Here is a 27,379-nt window from a genome sequence, read left to right as displayed (position 1 = left end):
TAAAGATGCTTTACAAAGATAAAAATAAAAGTTTAAAAAATACAACTCCCATTACAATGATTCGGTAGTCCAGCTTTAGCTCTTTCGTAGATTGTGTTGTGCTGACAGGGATTTTATTTGGAGGACTTTTTGTAACTGTAGTCTCTACCTCAGTCCTAGCTACAGCATTGTACTTGTGTTACACGGGACCATTATAACATGTGTTTATTTTCTTCAGGACAAAGTGGATGCTGGCCTGCCGACGGCTATAGTGAGTATTCATTTATTTACCAATAAACCAACTGAACAAAGGGATATGGTTTTAGTTGAAGGAAAATACTTTTGATGATAATGATATGATGCACAACTGGAGTTACCTACTGTAACTCCAGCTTCTATGAGTATAGGCGTAGCCCTCTAAGGCTATCGCTATTGGGTAATCCCCTGCGCACCCGCGCAGCACTGAAACACTTGTAGTCCACGCCCGCCCGCGAGGTGGGCCCCACCCTCGGGCTCCCTTCCGGTATAAATAGGAAGGAGGCCCGACAATCTGCTCCCACACAAACAACTTTTTTTCAGCTATTCGTGGAGCCAGTGGGGCCCAGAACTTAGAGGGCTACGCCAATACTCATAGAAGCTGGAGTTACAGTAGGTAACTTCAGTTCTATTTCGTATATGGCTTCGCCCTCTAAGGCTATCGCTATTGGGTTAAGGGTGAAGCAAGATGTAGTCTGCGCCCCACTGGGTCCGCCCGGTACCAGAAGCACAGACACACCTGCTCAGATAATAACCCATGCCTATTGCGCCATGCGAATGGCGCATCACAGTCCCTGGAATATAGCATAACATGAATATTTACCATGAGAGGACGAAGGCTGGGAATAATACATACCTGCCGCTGTGAAAAAGTAGAGACGAAGGTCACACTTTGCCCAGCGACAAAAAAAGGGGGAACAAGGGCAGCTCTCTGCGTGCAGACAGGCAGGAGAGCGCACAGCTGGATCCCTGACATCACTCACTCTGACAAGACACTCCGTACGAAATGTGTCAGAGGAAAAAAGGAAACATCCCTCTCATAAGAGGGAAAAAGGGCCGCTCTCCGCGTGCCGAGAGGCAGGAGAGAGGCGCACAGCTGGATCCCTGACGTCACTCACTCTGACAGGACACTCAGTACAGGGTGTGTCAGAGAGGAATGGGAGACATCCCTCAAATACAATTGAATAAATGAACAGGGGGAAGACCAAGATGCAGCAATGCAAATGTCTTCCACTGACATTCCTCCGTGCAAAGCCGTGGAGGAGGAAATTCCTCTGGTGGAGTGCGCACTGATGTTCCCCGGGGGATCCACCCCAGAGGAGACATACGCCTGTGACACAGCCTCACACAGCCAGTGTGACAGCCGTTGTGCAGACAGAGGCTGCCCGAATGAGCGCTCTCTGTAATGCACAACCAGGCGCTGGGAACGGCGCAAAGCAGCCGTGCGCGCCACATAGCAGGACAGCGCGCGCACAGGACAGAGGAGATGAGATGTGGCTTCCTCCTCCGACCTGTGAGGAGGGGGAAAGAAGCCATCCTAGGTGATCACTCTTGACCTAAAAGAGCTCGTGCTGACCTTTGGCATAAAAGCCGGGTTAGGGCGTAAAACAGCTGAACTGCCATCTCCTTGGATCCGGAGACATGACGGAGCCACAGAGAGAGCAGACAAATCACTCACCCTTTTCGCTGATAGAGCCAAAAGTAATACTACTTTGGCTGATAACAGTTTAAGGGGAACCTGATCTAAAGGTTCAAATGGGGCTTTGCTTAGTGCGCGTAACACCAAAGCCAAATCCCACTGAGGCGCCAGTGCGCGTGACCCGCCAGTGCGCGTGACACAGGTCTGAGTCTCCGTACTCCTCGCATAAAACGGCTGGGTGGCTGCTGATCGCTCCCTCCGCCTGGGAGAGAGCGTCCCCACGCCACGGAATTTCCCACGGTCTGCCTGATAGCGTACGCTGTAGGCATGGAAACCAGGACGCTCCCGTGCGCTCCGGGGCTATCAGGACCGCTGATAGCCGCTTCTCCCGCACTCGGTCCGGGAACCAAGGGGTCAGCGGAACTGGTGGGAAAACCGTATAACAGCACCCTGGGCCACGGCCGATGTGCAAACGCGTCTACCCCCAGAGGGGGGTGATCCTGCGCTCTGCGAGCCCCTCTGTTCAATTCGCCGGGAATATACATTGCTCTGATGGAGAGCAACGTGTGTGCGCACCCAGAACAGCAGCCGCCTGGCTGCCTTCAGAAGCTGCGCAGATCGTACTCCTCCCTGGTGATAGAGGTATAGGCTGCCGTGGCCTGTTGTCTATACAATCAACACATGTTTGATTGTACAGAAACGGGGCGAAGTGCTGGAATACTTCCCAAAACGGAGAGCAGCTCCAGCACATTTACCTCTGACGCACGGGGTCAATGCGCAGGCGAATGAACCACCTCTGGAGTCTCCTCCTGTGGGGGAGACCCAGGGGGATCACCACGTGACCAACTGACGTCATGCTGAGCAGCTGTATCACGGAGAGGGCTGTCACCATGCTGCGGGATGTGGCACGCCGGAGGAGAGCTGTCAGTTTCTCCACTCTCTGCCGCGAGAACCGCGAGAGCCGCGAGAGCCGCGCTCTCATGCTGGCTGAGTTTAATTCCACTCCCAGATAAATAATTGTCTGAGAGGGAAGAGGACAGATCTTCTTCCAATGTATGAAAAAACCCAGGCTTGACAGATGTGATACGAGATGTACCGTCTGTAAGCAACTTCCTCCCTGGAGCGAGCCAGCAATAGCAGGTCGTCCAGATAAAACCACACTCTCATCCCTCCTCTGTGTAGTGGCTCCAGCCTTCTCTACACACTTTGAAAAAATGCGAGGAGCCAGGGAATATCCGAACGGCAGACTGGTCTGATATTCCCTGAAATGAGAAACACAGGAATTTCCTGTGTTTCGGGATGATAGGTATACGTGGAAGTATGCATCCTTCAGGTGGAAGTGAACCAGTCGTCCTGGTGAACACATTCCAGCACCTGTTTGATCGTCAGCATGTGGAATACTGACAGATCGAGGATGGGTCTCATCTTTTTCGGGATTAGAAAAATAACGGGAGTAAAAACCCCTGATTTTCCTCCCTTTGAGGAACCCTGGAAATAGTATTTTACAACAGGAGTTCCTGCAGCTCTGAATGGAGCGCAAGACACTGTTCCTGGGATGACAGGAGTGTTTCCTGTATCCCATTGAACTGTGGGGGGGAGGGAGAGAGGGGAGAGAGGCGAACTGCAGGGTGTACCCTCTGCTGATCGGCCTGCTCATCCATCTGTCCATCAGACACATGTGCTGCCACGAAGCCTCGGAGGGCATGGAGGGCTGCTCTGATGAGCGATGTTGTTCGCCGCTGCAGATGCCTGGAAGGCACACTGATGCATCCGGTCAGTCTGGCGGAAGACAAACTGGTCCCCGGGGGAGGAAAGCAAGGGACCGTGCTGGCCTGCTTCACCCCGAACAATGCCGTCAGGTTCGGCTCCAGGGGAGGCGCGGTCGGAAACCAATACCCGTTAACCAACATCCGTTAACCCCTTAGTGAGGGGGACGTATGAGGACACCGGAGCCTTCAGGCTCCTAGGGGCCACCGCCGCTCCCTCCTGGCACTTCCGGATGGCTGGGAAGCGCGGCCAAACCGGGTCACTCCTGACGGTCTGTACCCGGGAGAAACACTCCTGCCACCGGCAAGAGAGGTCTCCTGAGCCGGGGGAACGAGGAGACCTCTCCAGGCGGCTGCCTTTTCGATGATCTCCGGCAGTTCCTGCAGGATCCCGCCTATCGACGGCAGAGCCGTGATGGCGGAAAAAGGGACCGCGCGTCCCACAGCTGGGCCAGGCCGGCACCGGGCTCCATCTCTGTCTCCTCCGTCCGGGGGAGAAACGGGATGGGGAAACCACACGGTGATCCGTGGATGGAGGCGGGGTAGGAGTCCTCCGACTCCTGCCCAGCACTCGGATCCAGGAACTCAAGGGCTTGGTCCACGGAGTAGGACTCCTGGACTGGCCAATCATCCTCCTCGGCCGCAGTAGCGAGAACGTCCGCTCTTCGCTGTCTGTCGGCCAGAGGGAGACGGGCACAATGACAATGAGCACATGACACCTGCTGGGCGAGAGCTGCGTGCGCATCCTCCGACCCCAGGCAGGATTCGTCTGGCATGAGGAGCAAACTCTAACACAACCCTGTGTACTCATGTTTAAGGATCTTTTTCGAGGTGGCTCTTAAAAGAGCCTTTACTCTTTAGTGTTTCTACAGTGCTTCAGTACCGGGGTGCTGAAGAAAAGAGGGAGCAGATTGTCGAGCCTCCTTCCTATTTATACGGGAAGGGAGCCCGAGGGTGGGGCCTACCTCGCGGGTGGGCGTGGACTACAAGTGTTTCAGTGCTGCGCGGGTGCGCAGGGAATTACCCAATAGCGATAGCCTTAGAGGGCGAAGCCATATACGAAATAGAACATCTAGGTTATTATTGTTTTAATCACAATGGTTATATCTATTAACTATACACCGTTCCAGAAGGTTTTATTCATAATTACACTGAAGCAGTCACAACCTTCATACAGAACTTTAATGTGGAAATTGTTAGAGAGATGTCGGGGAAAAGCTTAAAGCGAATGTGTGTGTGCACAAGGGATCCTTGTTGTGGTCCTTCATTGTATCAACACTGGTGGATGCATAAAGTTTGATAATATCATAATGTTCTTTTGTCTTGTTTTGTGTCCAGACAGTGGCGGGTGTGATTGTGGTAGGAACGTCTCATGGTCTGGCTCTGGTCTTCGGTGAGTCTAACCTTGATTTCGCTCCTTAAATACAAAACTTTTTACTATGCAAGTATAACACAAAGACTGTAGATTTATTTAATTAAGTGTAGTAATCATTTACTAAGTGAACATTTACTTTACATTTCACTAACACATGTTTTTGCTGTGATCCCACCTGTTGCATGTGTAGTGGTTTTGTAGTTCTGTGCTTGAGTTGCAACAGGGTCTTATTTATTTATTTCTCCCCTCCCGTCCCCCCTTTGGTTTGTGCACTAAGGTTCAGAAGCCATGAGTTTAGCACCAGCAGTGACACGAGAGGGCCCCCCCCCCTCCACACAAAATAGAAAACACATATATTCATATAGTTAAAAGAAAGTAAAAACACAAGAAGTTAAAGTGAAAATGTTCACATTGTATGACAATATGTAACATTTATATTACAAAATGCTTTGGTGTATTTGTATGAATATGATATTATTGCTGAATTGCATAGTTTATAAGAGTTTGGCTGCTGATGGTGAAGTATGTCCTAGTGCCAGTCCATTATATTATATCTAAGATGATAACCAACAGTATGTATTTATACTCTTATTTGATACTGTCAGTCACTTCAGCTTGAAAGCTAAATCATACTACCATAATTAAACAACTGGATTTGGCTAGCTGCTACAATTTCCTAATGTAGGTCCTCTTAGTGTTGTGTTTTTTAATTTAAAAGTGTGAATCATGGAAGTTGCCTACCTAACTTATAGCTCTTATTTAGAAGCTCTTCATCCCATAATAATGTATGCATTATAAATACATAACAAACCCAAAACAATGAGCTTCTGCTATAAAAAGCTTGCAGTAGATGGTTAAAAGTATCCATGTGTGTAAAGGTACAAAACAATTAAGTTCATCTTGGGACAAACCTGTAACTTCTCTTGGTTTACCACGTGTTCTTTGACTTGTTGAAACCTGCTATACAAATGGTTAGGTGTAAGTGGAAAAGGTTTATGTACATAACCAAAAATAATTCAAACATGCATCCACACACTCATACTGAGACCCGTTATCGTTTGCGGGGTCCGTTTCTATCGTTTTGTTACGGCCTCGTGTAAACGAAAGGGCTATACGCAAGAGAAACTATGCGGATACAACCCGTATCGTCCTCGTGTAAACAGGGTCTGAGTACTCTGATGGGTGGCTGTGGCACAGGAAGTAGAGTAGTTGTCCACCAATCAGATGGTTTGATCCCCATTCCCTGCATTCATGCTGATGTATCCTTGGGCAAGATACTTAACTCTGAATTGCTCCTGATGGCCCACGGTGTGAGAGTGTGATAATGTTAGTTTCCCTGAGCAGATGGCAGCTTGTATGGCAGCCTCTGCCTCTGTATGAATGGTGTGAATTGTATATGTCAAATTGGAAATGTCCATATTAACCTTTATAAATAAGGCTAATGGTAGACCTCTGTGTCATAGAGAACACACTAGATGTTTTATTAGCATTTTCTTTTAAAGAGGACAGGGTTTGATGGACAAAGTATTTTTATTTGTAATTAGGCATCAACTAAAATATCCAGAATATAGTGTACAATCATGTGTACTCATATTTTAAGTATAGTGAATAATTAGCACGTCTTTGTCAGTTGATTGAATTTCACACATATTCACATATTTGACCGAAATGATTATGGCATATAGCTCACATAGCAGAAGGGTTTCTCCTTGTCCTAATACATGCCTGTGTCACTGAGGTCCACCCTCAGGACCGCCTCTCCTGAGTCTGACATGGAGGCGCTGACAATCACATAATCCCCCTCATAAGAAATGCCCGAGCCGTCACCCTTTGCCCTTACGAAATTATTTTCACTTCCATTATACATCATATCATAAAGGTTGTAGTCGCAGTCGTTCCCCCTCTCAAAGATCCCCACGGCGAACCAGTTGGAGTACATCATGCGGTCGAAGGGCACGGAGAACATGACGGCCATGACATGGCTGTAGTCGTTCAGGTCGGGGTTGTAGAGGTCGTAGGTGAAGACCCCCACGGCCCCCGTCGCAGCGCCGGTGCTCTTGTTGAACAAACCACTGGAAGCAGAGCAGGGGCCCACCATGGGGGGCATAGGGACCTCACAGCAGCCACTCTCTGTGAACACCCTAAACAAAGAAACACAGAAACACAAAAATCAGACATACTTGCAGAAACCATTTTTCCAAATCATACCATATATCTAATATTCATGAGCGGGGTTAGTGTCCCTCTGTACAAGCATGTGAATACACCTTCAAAGCTGTTTCTGAGGTTACAGGTCACATGACAATTTGAAACACAACATGGCCAAAAGTAGGAAAGCAGTGTCTGACCTTGGGTTGGAGAGCGTGTAGCAGCCAGAGTTGTTGTTGATCTCAACAGAGCAGAGGCGGTGAGGCATTGTGATGAGGTGTGGGGGGGTGGCTGTGAATGAGAGACAAGACGGAGTCAGCTCAGCTAATTCAGATATTCAGCGAGCAATACAGCTGTTTGTGAGACTTGGTTAGAGTTCAGTGTGTGACTTTGAGACTTGTGCCATTTACCACGTGTTCTTTGACTTGTTGAAACCTGCAATACAAATGGTTAGGTGTAAGTGGAAAAGGTTTATGTACATAACCAAAAAATAATTCAAACATGCATCCACACACTCATACTGACTGTAGCCTGCTGAACGCTCTGCTGCCCTCTAGTGTCCATCCTTTCTATACATCCCTTAAAGCAGCGGTTTTCAAAGTGTGAGGCGCGCCTCCCCTGGGGGGCGCCAGAGAGCTTCAGGGGAGGCGCAGCGTGAGACAAAAAATAACGAGAAAAGATGAGAAAAGTGACACTTGCCCACTGTTGGCTGTCTGTGGAGACCGAGTTCCCCCACCTCGCCAAAAAGGCTGTAAAAGTGCTCATTCCCTTCACCTCCACCCACCTGTGTGAGTGCGGGTTTTCCGCATGGACTTTGATCAAAATCAAGTGCCGAGTATGATCTGCGTTTATTCCTGTGTGCATCAAAGACGCAGACTCATTGTTCCCACTAAAGTAGGGGTGAGTGTAATAAGGAGGCAAAATTGACGTTCAGTGTGTTGCCGGGAACATATAAGGATTTATCCACGATGTTGAAAATGTTAAAAATGTTTTAAAAATATGTGTTGAGAACACGGCGTGCGAAAATATACGGGTCGTGCTGCAGCTAGATTTGCCTGTCCTCTGTAAGAAGGCGACTGACATGCGAGGAAGAACGGCTGTCCACAGGCTGTTCCAACTTTAACAACTTTATTAACTTCCAGGGTAGTGAATTGAACATGCTATTGTAATTGGGTGTGTGGTATATTTTCGTGCACGGACACGCATGTTCCACAACACACAAACTGAACAACACTCAATTGTCCGATCGCTACCAGTGTCCTTGCGATCTTGTTATAACGATAACAACAAAGTGCACGTTATTACTGATGCAATATGGTTGAGACCATTTGGGCTTATTCTAGAGGGGTGCAAGGAATAGTCCAAGTAGTGGGGGAGTTGTATACAATATGTTTAAAACATAAAGATAAAAAGGTTTAAAAAAGTTATTGTTTAATGTTTTAAGGAGGTGACGCTACTCAGCCAATCAAATCGGTGCAGTCAGTGAGCCAGCACGATAGATTCAAACACACACACAGAGACGAGACAAGAGGAGAGAAACAGTCTTCATTTTATCTTACTGGACCTCTTTGAAATGCAATTGAATACCCCTGCATTATAGCAACAACAACAATGATAATAATAATAATAGCAATAATAATTGGGAGGGGGGGCGCGGCTGTTCTTATGTTCTCTGAGGGGAGGCTCACCTTCCCACACTTTGAAAACCCCTGCCTTAAAGGACACCTATCATGCTATATTTGAACAATATATTGTAGGGCCATACCTATATAAAGTATATAAATATAGTTTTTTTTTCAAAATACCAAACAGATCCTGCATTTTAGCCATGCCTCATTTCGCTCCATTTGCTCTTTCCAGCACTGTTTTTGCAGGGGGCTGATTATGTGAGCTGCAGCTGACCACGCACCCCTGCAGTAGAGGGGAGAGTGCTCTGAACAGCTGCTGGGCTGTCAGAAGAGGGGGGAGATCTCCGTCCTCCGCGTTTTATTATATTATTATATAGAGTCGTTATTCATTTGTTTTAAAGCTCAATAAATAACAAAGAAGACCTTTGACCGGCACTTTTCTAATTTTGTCCGGAAGATTTAAACTTTAACGGACATCTTGACCGGCGGAAAAAAACCTAACTGAAACTCTGCTGCACGGTCCCCTCGTTCCTTGGAAGAGGCGGAGAGGTGGGTGTTTGTCATCTGCTGGTGGACTAACCGGAGAGAATTACAGTGCTTGCCTCGACAGGGAGGGATTGCATTGAATTACAGCAGCAGGAGCAAACGCTTGCCTCGGGGAGGGAGAAAAAAAGCCACAGCGGAGAATAAACAGAAGGGCAACCATGGCAACCGGAATGCGCGGGAAGTCTTCTTCGCTGCTATTGTGGCAGACTACAGCGCCACTTACAGGCCTGGCATATGTACTACAGCGTCTCCAGCGCTTTCGAGCGGCAATGGCCGGCCGTGGCCCAACCCCACATTCCCCTGATAGGTGGAGAGTTGGCCCAATAGCCGTAGCGCCACCGTCCTGACGTCAGGACAGTGTTCAAATCTGGATCAGTTTTTATCAGATCTGTTGCAGCCCCTTTTTTAGAGATTTGGGTATGAAGGAAAATAGAGAGGGTTGTGTTTTCTGACACTTGGTGAGTTCCCTGGAACACCGGGGACACATATTAATGTGTAAAAGACGTACAAAAGTGCATTTTGCATGATAGGTCCCCTTTAACATAGGCTTACTGCAGGGGTCGGCAACCCCTGGCACGGCACCGTAACCAGTGGCACACTAGGAATAAGTGGAATAAGTGTGCAAAATATTTTTATTTTATTTTCGGATCTCTTCTAAGACCGTCCTGGTCCATAGATCGGAGAAAGCTTCCCCTCCATGTGCTCCGCCACCATGCATAATGCATGCCAATCATGTGGCAATATATATATTTAAAACTTTTGTATTTTGACAATGTTGAGTATACTCTGATGGGTGGCTGTGGCTCAGGAAGTAGAGTAGTTGTCCACCAATCAGATGGTTTGATCCCCATTCCCTGCATTCATGCTGATGTATCCTTGGGCAAGATACTTAACTCTGAATTGCTCCCGATGGCCCACGGTGTGAGAGTGTGTGTGAATAATAATTTCCCTGAGCATATGGCAGCTTGTATGGTAAGAGTGGTGTGAATTGTATATGTCAAATTGGAAATGACCATATTAACCTTTATAAATAAGGCTAATGGTAGACCTCTGTGTCATAGAGAACACACTAGATGTTTTATTAGCATTTTCTTTTAAAGAGGACAGGGTTTGATGGACAAAGTATTTTTATTTGTAATTAGGCATCAACTAAAATATCCAGAATATAGTGTACAATCATGTGTACTCATATTTTAAGTATAGTGAATAATTAGCACGTCTTTGTCAGTTGATTGAATTTCACACATATTCACATATTTGACCGAAATGATCATGGCATATAGCTCACATAGCAGAAGGGTTTCTCCTTGTCCTAATACATGCCTGTGTCACTGAGGTCCACCCTCAGGACCGCCTCTCCTGAGTCTGACATGGAGGCGCTGACAATCACATAATCCCCCTCATAAGAAATGCCCGAGCCGTCACCCTTTGCCCTTACGAAATTATTTTCACTTCCATTATACATCATATCATAAAGGTTGTAGTCGCAGTCGTTCCCCCTCTCAAAGATGAGGTAAATTTATTTTACCTCATCTTTTTGTTGTTTGTTCAACCACTCCGCTACTCCTGCTTTGTTCTCACTCTGTTACCATGTAAAAACTAACTTAAGTTTCTGTTATTAGTGCCACTAGCTTACGTCATGTTTTTCACTTACAAATGACTTGTTATATCTTTGATTGGGCTGCACGATTTGGAAGGATAACTAGTTGTCATTATTTTGACTGGTGATGCAATAACGATGTGGCAGGGATTCATAATTTACATAAAAAGATATGTTACATTTTTATGGTGTGCTTTTTAGGAGAATCTGTACAGAACAAATGTGTTTTGTTAAGTCTGTAGGAAATGATTTGTAAGGAAGGATATCACTGCAGCTCCACAATACTTTTTTCAAAAAGGTTTAACACATACAGTATTTAGCCTTTACCAAATATTATGCTTTCTGCATTTTATTTCTGAACTAGTCCATATTACGAATACGATAACATGTTGATTAACAGTGCAGTCCTAATTTGAAAAATGTTTAAACTTCTTATTTACCAAAGGGAGGTTAACAAGGAAGTGACTTGATATTTCTTTCAAAGTAAACATTATAAGGTCATACTTCAGACGCCGTGATCACAAGTTAAGAAAACACATGCAAATAAACATTCATGATGTGTGTTGTTGAATTGGTGTTTTAGATCAGTAAGATTAGCAACCGCTATAGCAGAAGCTAAAGGAGGTCCACAAATAAAATCAAGGAATATATAACCAAGACTAAAATGTTAATAGACGAAAGCGCATGGACGTTTGATCTCTGGCCTAAAACTACATCTTTATCTATGAATAGTTGACAAAATCACCCAAAAAACTGGTGAGAAAAATATATATACACCTGTAATGAAACAAAACGCTTCCATAAGGAAATACATCTGATTAAATTAGTTCTTACCGTTTTATGATCTGAAAAAAAGAAATAGTCAAAGCAGCTGTTGGAGCGTTCAGGTGGGTGGTGCAGGTTTAGGCAGGATGTGGAGGTGGAGGCACACTCAGGCTTTTATTGACTCGGTTAATCAGGACGTTTAGCTCCAGTTGCCTCCCTCCTTATCTGTGGGTCAGTATCAGCCCCCTCTGTTCCCGGACCTCGCCACCACCTTATCACCATGGAGGGATTGGATCACAGTTTTATTTGGATCTCCTTTTGTTTGAACCTTTTAAAACCAGTACCCATTATTTGTGTTGGGCGTAGCAGGGGTGGTGAGGACCTGCAGGCCTGTTCACAGGAAACACTACAGAACAGCAAAACGCAGATATAGTGTCTGACCATGAGATGGACAGCTAGGTGAACAGTAGTGGATGTAAAATAACTTATTTATTGGAAAGCAAAAATCAATAAAAAGCAAGAAAATATAACATAATTCCTTGGTATACGGTGCATTTGTGATTTTATTTACTCTTAAATTGTAAGGAATAAAACAAAAATTGGTAGAGGACAGATAAAAGTTCAAATATATGAATGAAGTGATGGTGATAGCAGTAAGTCATAATGGTAGTGTTACAACCCGGCTCCTGGGCTGCAAAAAAAAGCAGGGAGGCGAGACAAGGGGTAAGAATATAACAATGGTTTATTCTTAATAAACAACTGAGTGTAAAAGAACCAGCCACAGGTTCCTGAGGCTGGCACGTAGAAAGTGCCCAGAGGAGTGCGAGAGCGAGACGTATCCGGCTTGGCTCCTCTTGTATTCTTCCAGCAGGTGCAGCTCATCCGACAGGTGTAGCTCATCCGGCAGGTGCAGCTCATCAGGCACTGGAACCTGCAATCACCCACAAACACACACACGAACAGACGGCACCCCACGTGGTGTGGAGGGGTCGTCACAGTAGGATGCAAACATATACATTTAGCGCCTTTCTAGTCTTCTACACGCCAACATTTACCCATTCACACACACATTCACGTACTGATGGTGGTGCTGCCATTGAACATGAACTAATGCTCATTCACTCACACTCACACCCCAGGGGCTGTGCCATTGTAATGTTCAGTATCTGGCTGAAGAACACTTTGACATGCGGACTGGAGGAGCGGGGATCTAAACGCTGATCTTCTGATAAGTCGGCTATCTCCTGGGCCAAAGCCGTCCCAGTTTCCAGTAATGATGCTGTTTAACTGGCAAAAAGAGCAGTAGCACGAATAACAGCAATTAGTCCAATGCCAGTAAAAATAATGTCACATGCATATGGTTACATTCAGGTAAAACATTATTTGTGATGGTATTAGTGTTAACAGTATAGTGGTAACCATAATTTAGTGGGAATGCTGATACAGCATTCCAACTATCTTTTATGCTACGCACAAAATTCTTTATTATTCCGTCGGGTTATTTTGCGCCTCTTCTTCTCCCACATTGAACATCGCAGAAACTCTGTTCAAACATCAAAACGTTCAGCTCGGTCGGGAATCGATGGCTATTACTTTTATCATTCATAACTTTCATATTTCCAGAGATACATCCCATAATTCATCACATTTTTAACATGGAAGTCAATGGAGAAACTCTTCAGACTTCAACAATCTTCATGCAACTTCAACTGCTAACTGCTCCTTCAACTGCTAACTGCTCCTTCATACTTTCACTCAGAAACCTCATTCCAACTTTAAAATGTTACAAATCTTTCTGACATTATTCGTGTAACACAACTTTTAAATCTGATTCTTACTTTTAGAGATATTAAACATTGTTCAGACCTTGGTAAAGAGGCCTTCTTCAGATTTTAGAGTGCGTGGTGTCACAGCTAGAGTGGAGGACAGATTTAATTTTGCCTTCATATTTTCTTTTAAAACTGCCATAATTCCCAAACCCTACATTCCTGAGACATAATTTTTCATGACAAACGTAGGAAAACATCTCGTAGCTTGAAAGATAAAAAAAATTAAGCAAAATAATTAAACAAAATGCCTCTTAAGGGCATGAAGTGACAAAAACTTTCAACATGTCTCCATTAAACCCCATTGTAAGTTCAGCCTCACCTTTCCCCACCACAGCAGCCGCACACCTTTAGTTAATCTGCCAAAAAGGCCACATTATTAACCCGAAAGTACACAAAAAGTACACTTCAGATGCTCAAGTTCCTTGACATGCTTCATGCTTTGAAATTTCACCGATATCTGTTACGGTTCTTCGACAAAACGTTCACATGTAAGAGGTTTATCTCTCATTCAGAACAATGAAAATGCTCTCCTCTCACTGATCACCATGGAAACCTTTGATCTCTGGACACGTCGTTAGCTCAAATATAAACACCTGTGTCATGGAACACGATGATGTCATAACTCCAATTGACATAATTAGAGCAGTAGACTAATGACGTGGTCATATCTTAGCTACTTTAAACCAAATTTTCAGTGACAGATCTAGACATGGGTTGGGTTGTTCCCCCAGGTGGTGCCTCAATTCACTGTCACCAATAACTGCCTGTAGTGGGACCTTGGTTGAGTATTGACACTCAATTGATTTCCATATTGCTGAATAGGCGGGATTGCATATATTTATCAAAGGTTTCATTTGAGCTGCTTGGTAGTATGTTTTAAGACAGGGGAGGGCTAGGCCCCCCTTGTCTCTGGGAACCTGTAGGGTTTTGTACCTAACTCTTGGTTTCTTTCCCTGCCATAGGAATCTTGAAATCCACTTGTCCCATTCTATAAATGTTTTATCTGGGATATCCACTGGCAGTGACTGGAACAAATAGAGCAGCCTCGGGAGAGTATTCATTTGAATTATTTCAACACGTTGGATCAAGCCCAGAAAGGGCAGCAGGCCCCACCGAGCTAGATCTTTCCTAATGTTGGAAAGCAGTGGGTCATAATTTTCGGAGGTTAGGTTTGTAATGCCGCAGTTCCACTACACGGTCGGCCTCGGCCACGCTCGGTACGGCTCGGTACGGCTTGGCCGCGTTGGGCCGACTCACTTCATGCTGCACTTCCATTACAGTTTAGGAACTGGGGTAGTTACTATAGTAACGCAGTGTAGGCGGAGCCGTGACGTCATCTTCAGAGAACTCCAGAAAACACAACACAGCCGTTAGCTGTTAGCACTCAGAGCTCACAGCTCCTTATATATGTTCAGAAACTCGACAAAAGTTAAACAAGTACACACCACAGACTGCCTGTGTCATGGTGAATACAGTCGCTGCTTTATTTATGTCTGTATAGGCCGTTGTTGTGAGTGTGGACGGTCGGAGCATATACTGCGTTAGCTTAGCCAATCTCCATCTAGAAAAACACGAATTTTAAAAGGTTTTTCGCCTGCCGTCTGTCTGCAGACTTGACAAAGCATTAATTCATGGTTTTTACTAACCGGTATCAGTATGTTGTTACTTCGGCATCATTTTGAAACGTGTATTACAATTAAATCACGGTCAAATATGTCCATCTTGTTGTAGTTCTAGCCCTCTTGCCAGCGCTCCTCTCTCTAGTTTAGCATACTCAGCCCGACTCAGCCCTGTTTGTTGGCCCCGATAGAACCACAATTTTGTCGGGCCAGAAAAGAGGTGAAAAAGTGGCGCCGGGCCGGGCCGGGCCGTAACTAGGCCTAGTGGAAGCGCAACCAAAAACGGGTACGGCACGACACGGCACGCTTAAAGCGAGCTCCGCGCTGTAGTGGAACTGCGCCATTAGATCCCTTGGAATCTGCACACCCAGGTATTTCAAACTGTCGACCTCCCTAATGGCATATTTGTCTTTGAATTGCTGGCTGGTCCTGTACTTAAATGTTAAGAGCTGGGATTTATGAGAATTAAATTTGTAACCTGATACTGCTCCAAACTCTGACAGTGTTTGCAGCAAAACAGGAAGAGAATGGGCCGGGCGCGTCATATAGACAAGGACGTCGTCCGCGAACATCGCTATTTTGTTTTCTCCTGCCAACGAGACTCCATGTATTTGGTCATTTTGCCTTATCATTTGGCTCAGAGGCTCTATATAGAGCGCAAACAGGAGAGGGCTTATAGGACATCCCTGGCGGCAACCACGCTCCAATTCGATGGGTCCTGAAAGGGAGCCATTTTATTTTTATTCTCGCCGTTGGTTTGTTATAAAGAGCCTTGATTGTCTGTATGACATTTTTATTAAACTGAAATTTGTGCAGAGTTTTGTACAGAAATGACCATTGAACTGAGTCAAACGCTTTTTCTGCATCCAGTCCCATTATAACTGCTTCAATTTGCTCCTGGTTTATCTTGTGAACCATGTGTAAAGTACGCCTGATGTTGTCCTGAGTTTGGCGATTTTTAATGAAGCCTGTCTGGTCTAAGTGAATGATTTCAGGCAGGATTTTCTCGAGTCTTTTAGCTAGTATTAAAGCAAACATCTTGTAATCTTGGTTCAAGAGGCTCACAGGTCGGTAATTTGAACAATCTAGCCCATCTCCTCCCTGCTTGGGGATAACAGTTATTACCACTTCTCTCCAGGAGGTGGGGGTCTCCCCTGTCTGGAGCACCCAATTAAAGGCCCCAAGCAGTATTGGAGTTAGAGGCTCTTTGAACACCTTGTACCATTCAGCTGTGTATCCATCTGGCCCAGGGCTTTTTTTCTGACCAGTTTGCTCCAGATGGAGCGTACACATTCAAAAAGGTGACTTCGATCCCCTCCAATCTTCCCCCCACCATAACGTACCTCCCCTCATTATCTTTGATTTCAAACTGCACTTCAAAATTAAACTTATCTGCTATCATTACCGACACCCCCCTTCTAGGTCCAGATTTATATGAGGCTGAGAAGACCTGATTGAAACCCCTTCTCTTAAGTTTAGCATGGTCTGGTTCTGACAGGTGTGTTTCTTGAAGAAAAACAACACACGCATTCTCCCGTTTAATTTTACCCAAGAGTTTACTCCTTTTGATCGGATTGAGAAGGCCATTGTATGATACTACTTTAATCAGACCTGGCATTGTTGCAATACTTCTGACATCTCAAAGGCTACCTTACCCCTATTGCTACACACACACATACACAATCCCTTAACTGAAAACACACTTTGATACATAAAACACAACATTGAAAACACACTTTGATACATAAAACACAACATTGAAAACAATAACACAAAGCTGACTCCCTGAACTGGGGTCCTATCTGTGACCCTGTTGGAGCCGCGGTGTTTCGACAGCTCAGAGGGATAAACTTCCTCTCCCACAAGGGGTAGAGGGCCCTCTGTAGGTGGATGTAAGCGGCAATGCATTGCAGTTACACCCCCCAATATTACAAGCTTAACAAAAGAACTTAAATGCCACTCTAGAATACAGAGTATAAGAGGAGAGATAAAGAAAAAAGATGCTGGTCGATTCCTTCGTATTTAGCAAGTCCGTTATTTTAGGAAATATTGTAAAACAACTTACATTTAAACTCACCAATATGACATTCAGTCCCCATGCCATTCTGTGGGGTAATATAACTCACAATCTGTGGCTATTGCTCGATTAAAGTCTTTCAGATCTCCTAAAAGTCTCCAGCTTCTCCTTGAATCCTGTGTGCGAAGCGGGTGTCTCCGTCTCTCTCCCCCGGGAAACTTCTCAGCCGCTTGATCCTCTCCACCCACGTCTCCGGGGGCTTGAACACCTTTACCGGCAAGCCCTTTGCAGCCATATCCTTGGTTGCCTCCTCCGCCGAGCCGTAGATTCGGGTCCCGTCTTGGAAAAAGACTCTCAGCTTGGCTGGGAATGGGGTCTGAAATCGTATTTTTTTCTCCCGCAGCACCCGTTTTGCCTCCACATATTCTTTGCGTTTTTTTAGCACCTCTGGGGAGTAGTCATGATTCTGCTGCTTTTTCATGCATTTAGACTTTTATTTTCTTGTTCTTATTTCACATTCAAGTCCCCTCTATTCATGAACCCTTTAAAGTACTCAGCCACACCACTTATATACCAGGTGCGACTGTTGCTATGTGAGTTAATCTTTCAAATACAAGGTTGCTTGTTTGATTCAAGCTCTTGTAGTCAATATGTCAAGGTATTTATCCCTAACATTTTATCAGCTAACTAATGACACACACTCAGAGGATCTTTATAAACGTTTTAAGTATTGCACATCTTTAAACATGACTCTCATACATCACTTTTAAAACCAGCGATGCACTACAGCAGGGGTTCTCAAATACAAATCTTAAAGGTCCAAAAAAAAATGTTTCAATAAGACAAAGGTCCGTTTATTAGGGTCATTCAAACTTTTAAACAATTGCAACAAGATTCTTAACATCTTCAACAAACTCCCCCTTTGCCTCATCATAAAAACTCACAAACACCAGCAACTGAGCATTGTCAGTGGTGTCAGTGGACTCATCCACAGCTAAGGAAATGCACTGTGCATTTTCTATTCCATCACAAAGCTGATTAATCAAATCACCAGCCAGTATTTATGTTCTTCTGGTTGCTGTGGAATCTGAGAGGGGGATTTGCTTGATTTGACCTGTTATTTCCTCTTTTTGTTTGCCTTCAAACATGGTCTCCATCACTTCAGTCATGCATTCTTTTATACTTCAGTTATTATCCAGTGGAATGTCCTTACCTACTGGCCTAGTTAAATCAAAGTGGTTACTTTTTTTTGGCTGGGCAGTGTAGTTTTACACACCGTCTTATTTGACTTTCTCAGGACTTAAAAGAAAAAATATATATTTACACACGTAAGGTCATCATCTTAACAGTGTTGTATGCTCATCCGTGAGCAGAGCATCAAGTTGACATGCCTATTACAGCTGAATGCGGCGATTACCATTTTGTTCAGCAAAACACTTCACAAACTTATTAAGATCCAAAGCTTTAGTGCGTTTTGATTCAATGCTGAGTACAGCCAAACTTGACAGTCTCTTCTCTGTCATTGTAGACCGCAAATACCTTCAGTACTTGGGTCAATCATATTTCCACGCTCGCGCCAGGGCCGGGGGAGGGTTTACAAGACGTGCATCTTGTGCTGCATTCACTTGCACTCGGACATTAGAGACTTTCTCTCATAAATGTCAGATGAGCCACAACTTTTCTTTCAAAACAAAGCTGCCAACTGGGGTGGCAGCTTTGTTTTGAATGCCACCCCATGCCACCCCGGTAGGTGAAACTAGGCTACTAGCTACAGTACAGATGCAACTAGATGAGCTGTTAACTCTCGCTCTGACTCAGACAGGTTGAAAGAGACGACACACACATTTTTCCCACCCACATTCCGCGAAGACCCGCCCTACTGTGCCTGACGGGATGCTGAATGTGATTGGATCAATGCGTTGACAGACACACACAGACAGTGGAACAGTCGGAGATGCAGAGCGCTGTTTGCAAGTGGACATAGCGGAGAATTTTGACTCGTTGCGTTGTGGCGATGTCTCGCAGATAACACAGATAACACAGATAATACAGATAATACATATGAAAAGTATAATTTGCTCAGAGTCCAGAGACAGTTGTGGTTCGGTCCGGATCCAGACCGGAGTCCGGACTTTGAGGATGCCTGCACTACAGTGTCAGCTTTTCTAAAATAGAAACTTCAATGTTCACATCTTTCTAAATGATTCTACTTTTCAATGACCTACAAATAATCCTAATAATAATCCCATTTTCAATCTTCCAACTGTTCATATTTTTTGGTCAATTAACAAACCTGTTACAAATGTGTTGTTCAACAAATTTGAGCCTTTGCCACTTTTATTTGATCACCATGGAAACCTTTGATCTCTGGACACGTCGTTAGCTCAAATATAAACACCTGTGACATGGAACACGATGATGTCATAACTCCAATTGACATGCTCAGAGCAGCAGACTTCAGATAATGGTTAACGGTCCTGCCCTCAACAGCTCTACGTCAATTATGGGGTTTCATCATATGCCGTTTCCTAGGAAACGCATCCCTCGCCATAAACGACGATGTCGCTATAACTCCTATGAAAATGTTCAAAAAGTGCTCAAACTTCACATGTGTGCTAACAGTCCAGCCATGAAGACATCTACAGGACAGTTTTGAGATTTCTTCAAATGCCGTTGCCATGGCAACACAATACTCGCCATGTAACACGGTTTTCTCATAACTTCAGTGAAAATGCTCCAAATGGCCCAAAACTTCACAGGTTTGGTAACGATGCAGCCATCAACGCATCTAAGCATATTATGGGATGTCATCAAATGCCGTTGGCATGGCGACAGATAATTCACCATCAAGATAGTTCAAAAGTTTGCAGTTCAAATATTCTGCTGCTTTTTCAAGCCTTTTTACTTTATTTTCTTCTCTCATCACACATTCAAGCCCCCAGTGTTCATGTATCATTTCAATCTAAATTCTTCACTTTCTTCTTACACATTACATTTCAGCATAGCAATTCAGCGTCAGCTTTTCAGCATAAAGCATTCCCACTAGCAATTTCTTCAGGAATTGCATTCTCTAGTTATAGTAGTTATAGCAGCAGGTTTTGCAATATGTTTAATGTATGTATTAGTTAATTTAATGGGACAGTGCACATTAATAAACATTGCTGTAAATAGCCAAGAGGCTATTTTTCATCTTTAGTCCCTGGACAGATGTTTCAAAGTCACCCTAAAATCAAAATGATAATATTTCAAAAACAATAAATTATTAAATACATGAAACATAGAGGCTCACAAAACAGAACATGCCAATAAAAAAACAAATTGAAAAATACTGTTCACACTGTTTACACACTTTGCAAATCACATCAAATCACATCAAATTGTACAGTGTAAAACAGTTAAAAATGTTCACCCTGCTCTCCATTCCAGCCCCACATCCCCATCAACTGACTACAGACACGAACAAATCCAAATTATTTTTATTAATTCACCTAAAATACATAGAAATGGGTGTTCCTCAGATCCGGCGTCTTTAAAAAACACTTTCATGCACTGCGTCATATCAGAAATATGTTTAATATTTGCACTAGCAGTTATGGGTGCGTCAGAGCTCCAGCAGCCTGGACTGTGTACATGTAACCTGTGCAGGTACAAGAGACAGTTACCAGTGACTGCTCATGTTTATTTGCAAGGCACAAATACTGCTCAGTGAATGAGTGCAAACACTGATACTAACCCCTGACCACTCATCACACCAACAAGCAGCTTTAATAAAGGAACACTTCTCCCTAATAAAGACCTCTCTTTTGATAGATTGTATCTGTAGTCGCTGCAGTCAACTCAGTGGACCTCTGTCTGATAAAACACTACTTACTCTACACACAATCAAAATGGTTAATTTATACACACACACACACACACACACACACACACATTTTAGGTGTAGCCCAAGCTACAGACAAGCACTTATCTCCTCCTAAAGGACTAATACAAAATGTCCCACTGTAGACTCATAGACAGTGTTTCAATACACAGATAGAAAACAAATGAGTCTTAAAGAGTCCCTATTCTGCTTTTTAGGGTCTTCCCTTTCCTGTAGCGTGTTCTATAGGTTTTTGTGCATGTAAATGGTCTGCAAAGGCTAAAATCCCTGTGTTCACTCCAGAGGGAGTTTCTCTACAACACAATCCTCCATTGGACTACCTTATTTACTTCAGGAACATAACGTCATCACTATATAACACTCGTGCTTCTATTGGTTAGTGCTCATATGCAGCTTGTGAAAGACTAAGGGCCGGAACATCTAAGCAGTTAACCAATCACAACAGAGCCAGCCAGCGAACCAATCAGAGCAGACTGGGCTCTGGTTTCAGACAGAGGGTGAAAAGAGGTGCTGCAGCACAGGCAGTATGAGAAAAATAAAGAGCTATTTGAACATTAAAGCATGAAACCATGTCACAGTAGAGGCAATGAGCAGAATAGGGCCCCTTTAAGTTGATACTGTGATGTTGTTTGGGTTGTGACTGGGGTTTGACCCATGTCTCTTTATATTGCTGACATAATGATGCCTGGTCAGGAAAAGGTACGAACATCATGCTAAATGTTCATTTTGTATTAAGCCTGACTTGCTCTGCTCATGTCTATTTTTGGTTTGGCTGAGCTTCTTTGCTGCATGCATTGTTGCTTGGTTTGGTTGCAAATGCTGTTTCTTTTTTTATAACTTTCTGCTCTCTTTATTTGGTGCCATTGTTTTGTGTTTTGGTCTCATTGTCTTTTTTTTAAATTCATTTTACCGTACAACTCTCTTAAAAGTGGGGTAGGTACGTTTGAGAAACCGGCTCGAGATACACTTTTTGTTATATTCCATGGAATGCTCTTAACATCCCGATAGCAATGAATATCTTAAGTGCTTTGACAAAAAATTCATAAAAAAATGTCATCTGTGGAAGCCGTAATACTGTAAAAAGCACGACCAATCATTTTAGCCGGCCCGGCTAAAATAACTGGATGGCCTACCTGCCTGTCAGCCTTCCATGCGTGCACAAACTTATCTCGTGCCCTCATTAGTCATGTGCGCGTTCGTGCGCGTTCGGCTCTGTAAGGAAGTGGCAGATTTTTTCCGGCTGTGTATTTTCAAATTCTAGCACACTCGAGCTGGTTTCTCCAAAATTACCTACCCCACCTTTAATATGTACCCTTTTTCCTGGAGTTAAATGTTTTCTTCTCCCTCCTCTGCAGATACCAATCAGGCTCTGCGGCTGTGTCTGGGTACCAAGGCAACGGGGGCGGAGTTTGGAGCTGTCTCTGCTCTGAGCGTCAACCACGACTGCTCACGACTTCTCTGCGGCTTCGCCAAAGGACAGGTATACCTCCGACATGACATACAATCCCAGGTTGACTGGGGGTTCATTAGAGACAGTAATGATCCTCCTTAAAGCTTGATAGTGGTATATGTCAGTAAACCAAGAGTGTAATACTGCTAATAAATGGAATACACTCTATTACTGTATAGTTGAACTGGAATACAAGTGATATAGTATGGACTGGATTAATACAGCCCTTTTCCAGTATTCATGACCCCTCAAAGCACTTTTACATTTCGTGTCAGAGTTACCCGTTTACACATATTCATACAGGAAGAAGAAGAAGAAGAGGAATAAGAAGAAGAAGAATCAACTTTATTTGTCCCCTTGAGGAAATTCAGTTTTCCCCTCTGTCAGTAATATACACAGTAACTAACTCACATACAAGGTGCCACCTGCTTAAGGAAACTTACATTCACAGACACACACACCACTGTCTCTGGCTTGATTTGCTGTGCTCGTCAGGTGCCAGTGTTTGCCTAGTCTGTTGTGTTCAAGAACAAAAGCAGATATGGTACAACGCTGCTATCCACTCTGGCCCTGATCAGTCTACGCAGTTGCAGTTTGTAGAGGCACACCCTTCTCCAGAATCACATGCACCTTTTTCTATATGTGGAGTTTCTCTGGTTTAAACATAGCATAGTTATGTACATGTTGCTTAAGCCAGATGTCATGAACTAAATATCTGAATGAACTCATTTTAATTTTCAAACAGGTGAAAATGATGCAGCCCCTCTAAATGGTTTTCTGTCCAAGTTATTAGCAGTATTTATTTTAGTGACTGGGATTGATTGATTGTAATTGATAGAACAGAGAATTGTGTCTCTTGCACTTGAACATCTGAATGTCTGTCTGATCGTTTGTTTGTTTAGATCACAATGTGGGATCTAGCCAGTGGGAAGCTCCTGAGAACAATCACTGATGCCCACCCTCCAGGAACAGCAGTACTGCATGTGAAGGTACACACGCACGCACGCACGCACGCACGCACACACGCACGCACACACACACGCGCACACACACACACGCACACACACACACACATGAGGTGTGATTTGTGCCAAAGAACGAACTCACTGAGCAGACAATCGTGTCGATCGTCGACCTACCATGCCGTGAACTATGCTGCGAGAGAAGTAACGTGACACTCACGTCGCCACCCCTGTCGTCTGAGAAGCTACGTGACGTCTGCGTCTGAAGTTACTTTACTTTGGTAGTTATCACCAAATAACCCAGTAATGTTACAGCTACGTTGCTGTTCAAGCTAGACTCTATTTCAATATAGTTTTGGTATTAAAATAATGTTACACCTCTGGTATGCCCTGAATGCAAAAACAACCACAGACAAGAATATATATTTGTAATTATCAAAATGATAACAAAGGCTGAAAAAACAGGAGAAGCCTGTCTTCCCTTGGTCTCCAGGAGAAAACGCCACTGCATATCACCAAGTTTTCATATAGTTTTGTGTGTGAAATAGATCGCTGCAGTGAACACGACTTTATGTATTTGTTTATGGTTTATTTGATTTGGAGGGATGCAGTATAGAAGTTCAGAGAAGAGGCAACCCCTATATATTGTTTATTTTATTTCATTTCATTTTGGCACCATGGCAGAGGCAAATATAGAGTTAATGTGCGGAGATTATAATGTCCCGTTTACTAAAATATGTATTGTTTTATGATGTTTAGTTGACAAAATAGTCACTGTGCTACATTTTGCTGCACTCAAGCATACATCTGAAGACAAGAGTTGTGTCCCCCTTTGGCCACAAGGGGGAGTATATATATATATTGTATATATATATATTTTGTATCGATGTTGCAACTATACAGAGCTTTGGCAATACTATATGTAACTGAGGTCATGCTAATAAAGCTATTGAATTGAATTGAGTATACCTTTAAGTGAGCTGTCAGGAGGAAACAAAGGTTCGCCAACACATTACTCTAATGCTGAGAAAGTACAAAGACGTGAAACGATGTGCTGCAATGTCTGTGTCTTTTTGAAGAATGCCAAGTAAAGGAAGAAAGTAACTCGCACTGAGTCTTAATACATTACTTTATTTCTATTATATAGAAACACTATCCAATGATTTATTATGTTTGTGTTACACACACCATTACTGAATTCATTCTAAAACCAAGAATAACCTATACAACAATAGGGAGCCCTGGCTCAAGGACGGACAAAACAAGGACACCACACATGATTATTTTCCAATTACAGTATATTTATTTAAAGAGAGTAACTCAATTGTGATATCAGTTAATCAGTAATGTGTGTAGTGTACGGGTGTGTGATGTGTCAGCAGGGCCGGACTGGGACCATAGGTCAGGCCGGGAATTATACACCCAGCCAGGCCACTAGTTTTGTTTGGGGGCGTTTTGCTGGATGTATCGTCAATATTTACAACGTTGCTGCCCGTAGTGATAGCCCTACAGTTTGAATCTACTACTTAAATAGAAACATATGGACATAGGATATTGTTAAAAAAAAGTGTGCATATGTATTTGGGAACCTTTCCATGTGAACATGTTTTATTTGGGGGTGGACCTCAAATGGATTAAACTGTGATCAATAACTATAGTAACTTATTGAGAGAACATGAACATAGCTTGCTTATACTGTTGTCATTACATTTCCTTTGTTTTGTTCAGTGTTTTCATAGACATAGCCTATTGAAACAGTTTCCTCTGTACCTGCCAGTTCTGTCCACTGAGCTCTGCATCTCTCCCTCAGGGTCATCACCATCAGCATCATCTGATAGTGGAACTGAATAAGGAGAACATGTAATCATTACATTAACAACTATTTATGAAATAACATTATTCAAGAACATATATTATGCAACACTTATTTTATCACTTAGTTGACCCTGTATTTGCATGGCCTAATACCATAATGATTGTCTCCCCTTTAGACAACATAACCATCTCAAGTTATTCACTCACAGAGTGAGGGGTTTGTAGCCCCACAGTTAGCTGCAGTCTTATGGTTATATTACATATATTTGCCTTGAGTAACATTAAGGACATGTTTGGGTTTTGTGTAGCCTTACAGTCTCCAGTCACACAGGGCCTGCCACTAACTTAGCATTGGACTGAGAAACTGTTTTGTTGACAGTCGATGTGCACATCAGGCTACAATATAGAAAGAAATGTGGCTCATAATGTTCGCTCACTTACTTTCTGCTTCGTCATTCGATACCATAGGGGGTTCTGAATAAATCAGTGATTTTAGCACATTTCGCTGCCTTTTTTTGTTGCAGGATGGGGGTCCATCCTTCCACAATAATTAACCTTGCCGTCAGTTTCAGTCGGTCCAGTCCACACTAATGTAAACAGCAGCGTGCTGGTCTCGTGAGAAACGGAGAATGGAACAACCAATCACATCTTCATTATTCTCCTGAAATTTAAATGTGCACATTCGCTACTCTGACAGGTGCGTGGTTCTCACTGCGCCTCATACCGGTGCAACTTTGAACACCTTCAATATATGCCGCATTAATGGATTTGGCCTGCAGTCACCTCATCTGGGCTGAATTAAACACGTATTATTTTAGTCCTGTGTGTTTATTAGAGGCCATGTCAGCAGGCCACATCATATTATGCCAGCGTTGCGTTCACAAGACATACAAGCCACAAACTGGCAATCGAAACATGCCACAACCTGAGGGACAGTGAATGAGACACACAGACACAGACACACCCACACACACCTTGAGGGAGGGAGGGACAGCTGATCGCCGACAGCTGATCGCCGTGCAGCGATCAGCTGTTCCCGAGCAGAGAGAGAGAGAGCTGCTTGACACAACTCTTATTAATTCCCGTACCGGACAATTGTTATTTGTTCCAAATCGGAACCGGATTTCGGTTCCCGACCCTCATCACATCCCCAGCCACAGCCGTGGTCTTAACCGGTCTTGACATAAAATCTTGAGTCCTATAGGTCTGATACAGAGACTATACGAAACCAAATGCAGTCGATTCCGAGACAAGACGTTAAAAAGTGGTCTGGAGACCGGTCTCGAGTACAACACCAGCAAATATTCTCATACTAATGATTATTAATTATTATTCCCCTCTCTTCTGATACCAATACTGTGCCGATGAGAAAGTGTACCTGTAACACTCTCCAAACTACTGTGGAGCGGAATCATTCGAAAAATATAATATAGGATAATGCTATACAATGCTAACGGAGGCGAGACGTACGTTATTCATGCGCTTATCCACACGTACGTTATTCACGAGCATATCCACACGTACGTTATCAACACGCATATCTAAGATAGTGCTTTCTAAGCTACCCCGCTGCTACGTGAGCGCATACTTTGAGCGCATACTTTGAGCGCATACTTTGAGCGCACCTATGGTACGTCGCCGTGACGTCTGACGTCTGCCATCGTCGTGACGTCGCCTGTATTCTACGTCAACCCATTCAAAATTGATGGAGGCGTTGGCGCACGTTGACACGTCAGTTCTCCGCTCAGTTAGCTTAGTTATCTGTTCTTTGGCACAAATCACACCTCATACACACACACACACACACACACACACACACACACACACACACACACACACACACACACCCACACACACACACACACTCACACACTCATACTCATACTCATACTCATACTCATACTCATACTCATACTCATACTCACACACACACTCACACCCCGATATATATATATATATAATATCTAATATGAATTGTTATTATGTCCCTGTTGTTGTGTCTCTAGTTCACAGATGACCCGACTCTTGCAGTGTGCAATGACAGCGGAGGATCAGTGTTTGAGCTGGCTTTCAGGTACATTTCTTTAGATAAAGAAAATAAAATAACTTTTGTTTTCTCCCATAAGATCATCAAAGTGTTGGTCCACTGACCGTTGGGCAGTATGTAACACTGTGTATCACTCCCTCACGGTTAAAGAGAGCATTCACTCGAATAGCCTTTTGCAGAGTTGCCATGGTTACAGGTGTTGTTCTCTTTTGCGAGGTTGAAGAGGCACCGTGTGTCCATTAGGGTTGAAAATCTATTTTTTCTCCTAAGCTTAGATA

At 43.8% G+C, this 27,379-nt stretch overlaps 2 protein-coding genes across 4 annotated transcripts in view; one reads left to right on the top strand and one right to left on the bottom strand.

Annotated features, from left to right (window-relative positions):
- vps8 (VPS8 subunit of CORVET complex) overlaps positions 1–27,379 on the top strand; it is a 64,853-nt gene that overhangs the window by 5,677 nt on the left and 31,797 nt on the right. For both annotated transcript variants that reach the window (XM_034122188.1, XM_034122197.1), the window contains 5 exons: positions 218–250; positions 4,759–4,813; positions 22,183–22,307; positions 23,180–23,266; positions 27,061–27,128. In XM_034122188.1, coding sequence (XP_033978079.1) covers positions 218–250; positions 4,759–4,813; positions 22,183–22,307; positions 23,180–23,266; positions 27,061–27,128 — 368 coding nt within the window. The remainder of the gene's footprint in view (positions 1–217; positions 251–4,758; positions 4,814–22,182; positions 22,308–23,179; positions 23,267–27,060; positions 27,129–27,379) is intronic.
- On the bottom strand, positions 6,296–11,666 carry LOC117475832 (DELTA-stichotoxin-Hmg2b-like). 2 transcript variants are annotated; one of them, XM_034122209.1, is made up of 4 exons: positions 11,552–11,666; positions 7,354–7,378; positions 7,144–7,234; positions 6,296–6,936 (listed from the first exon to the last, which is right to left on the bottom strand). In XM_034122209.1, exons 3-4 carry the CDS (start codon positions 7,209–7,211, stop codon positions 6,510–6,512), a joined length of 495 nt encoding a protein of 164 aa, XP_033978100.1. In that variant the 5' UTR covers positions 7,212–7,234; positions 7,354–7,378; positions 11,552–11,666; the 3' UTR covers positions 6,296–6,509. The 2 variants fall into 2 exon arrangements, with proteins under 2 accessions (XP_033978100.1, XP_033978099.1); XM_034122208.1 differs by lacking the exon at positions 7,354–7,378 and having other exon boundaries at positions 11,552–11,665.

Source organism: Trematomus bernacchii, unplaced genomic scaffold (assembly GCF_902827165.1).
Source record: "Trematomus bernacchii unplaced genomic scaffold, fTreBer1.1, whole genome shotgun sequence".
NCBI classification, from domain to species: domain Eukaryota; kingdom Metazoa; phylum Chordata; class Actinopteri; order Perciformes; family Nototheniidae; genus Trematomus; species Trematomus bernacchii.
This window is presented reverse-complemented; position numbering and strand designations above follow the sequence as displayed.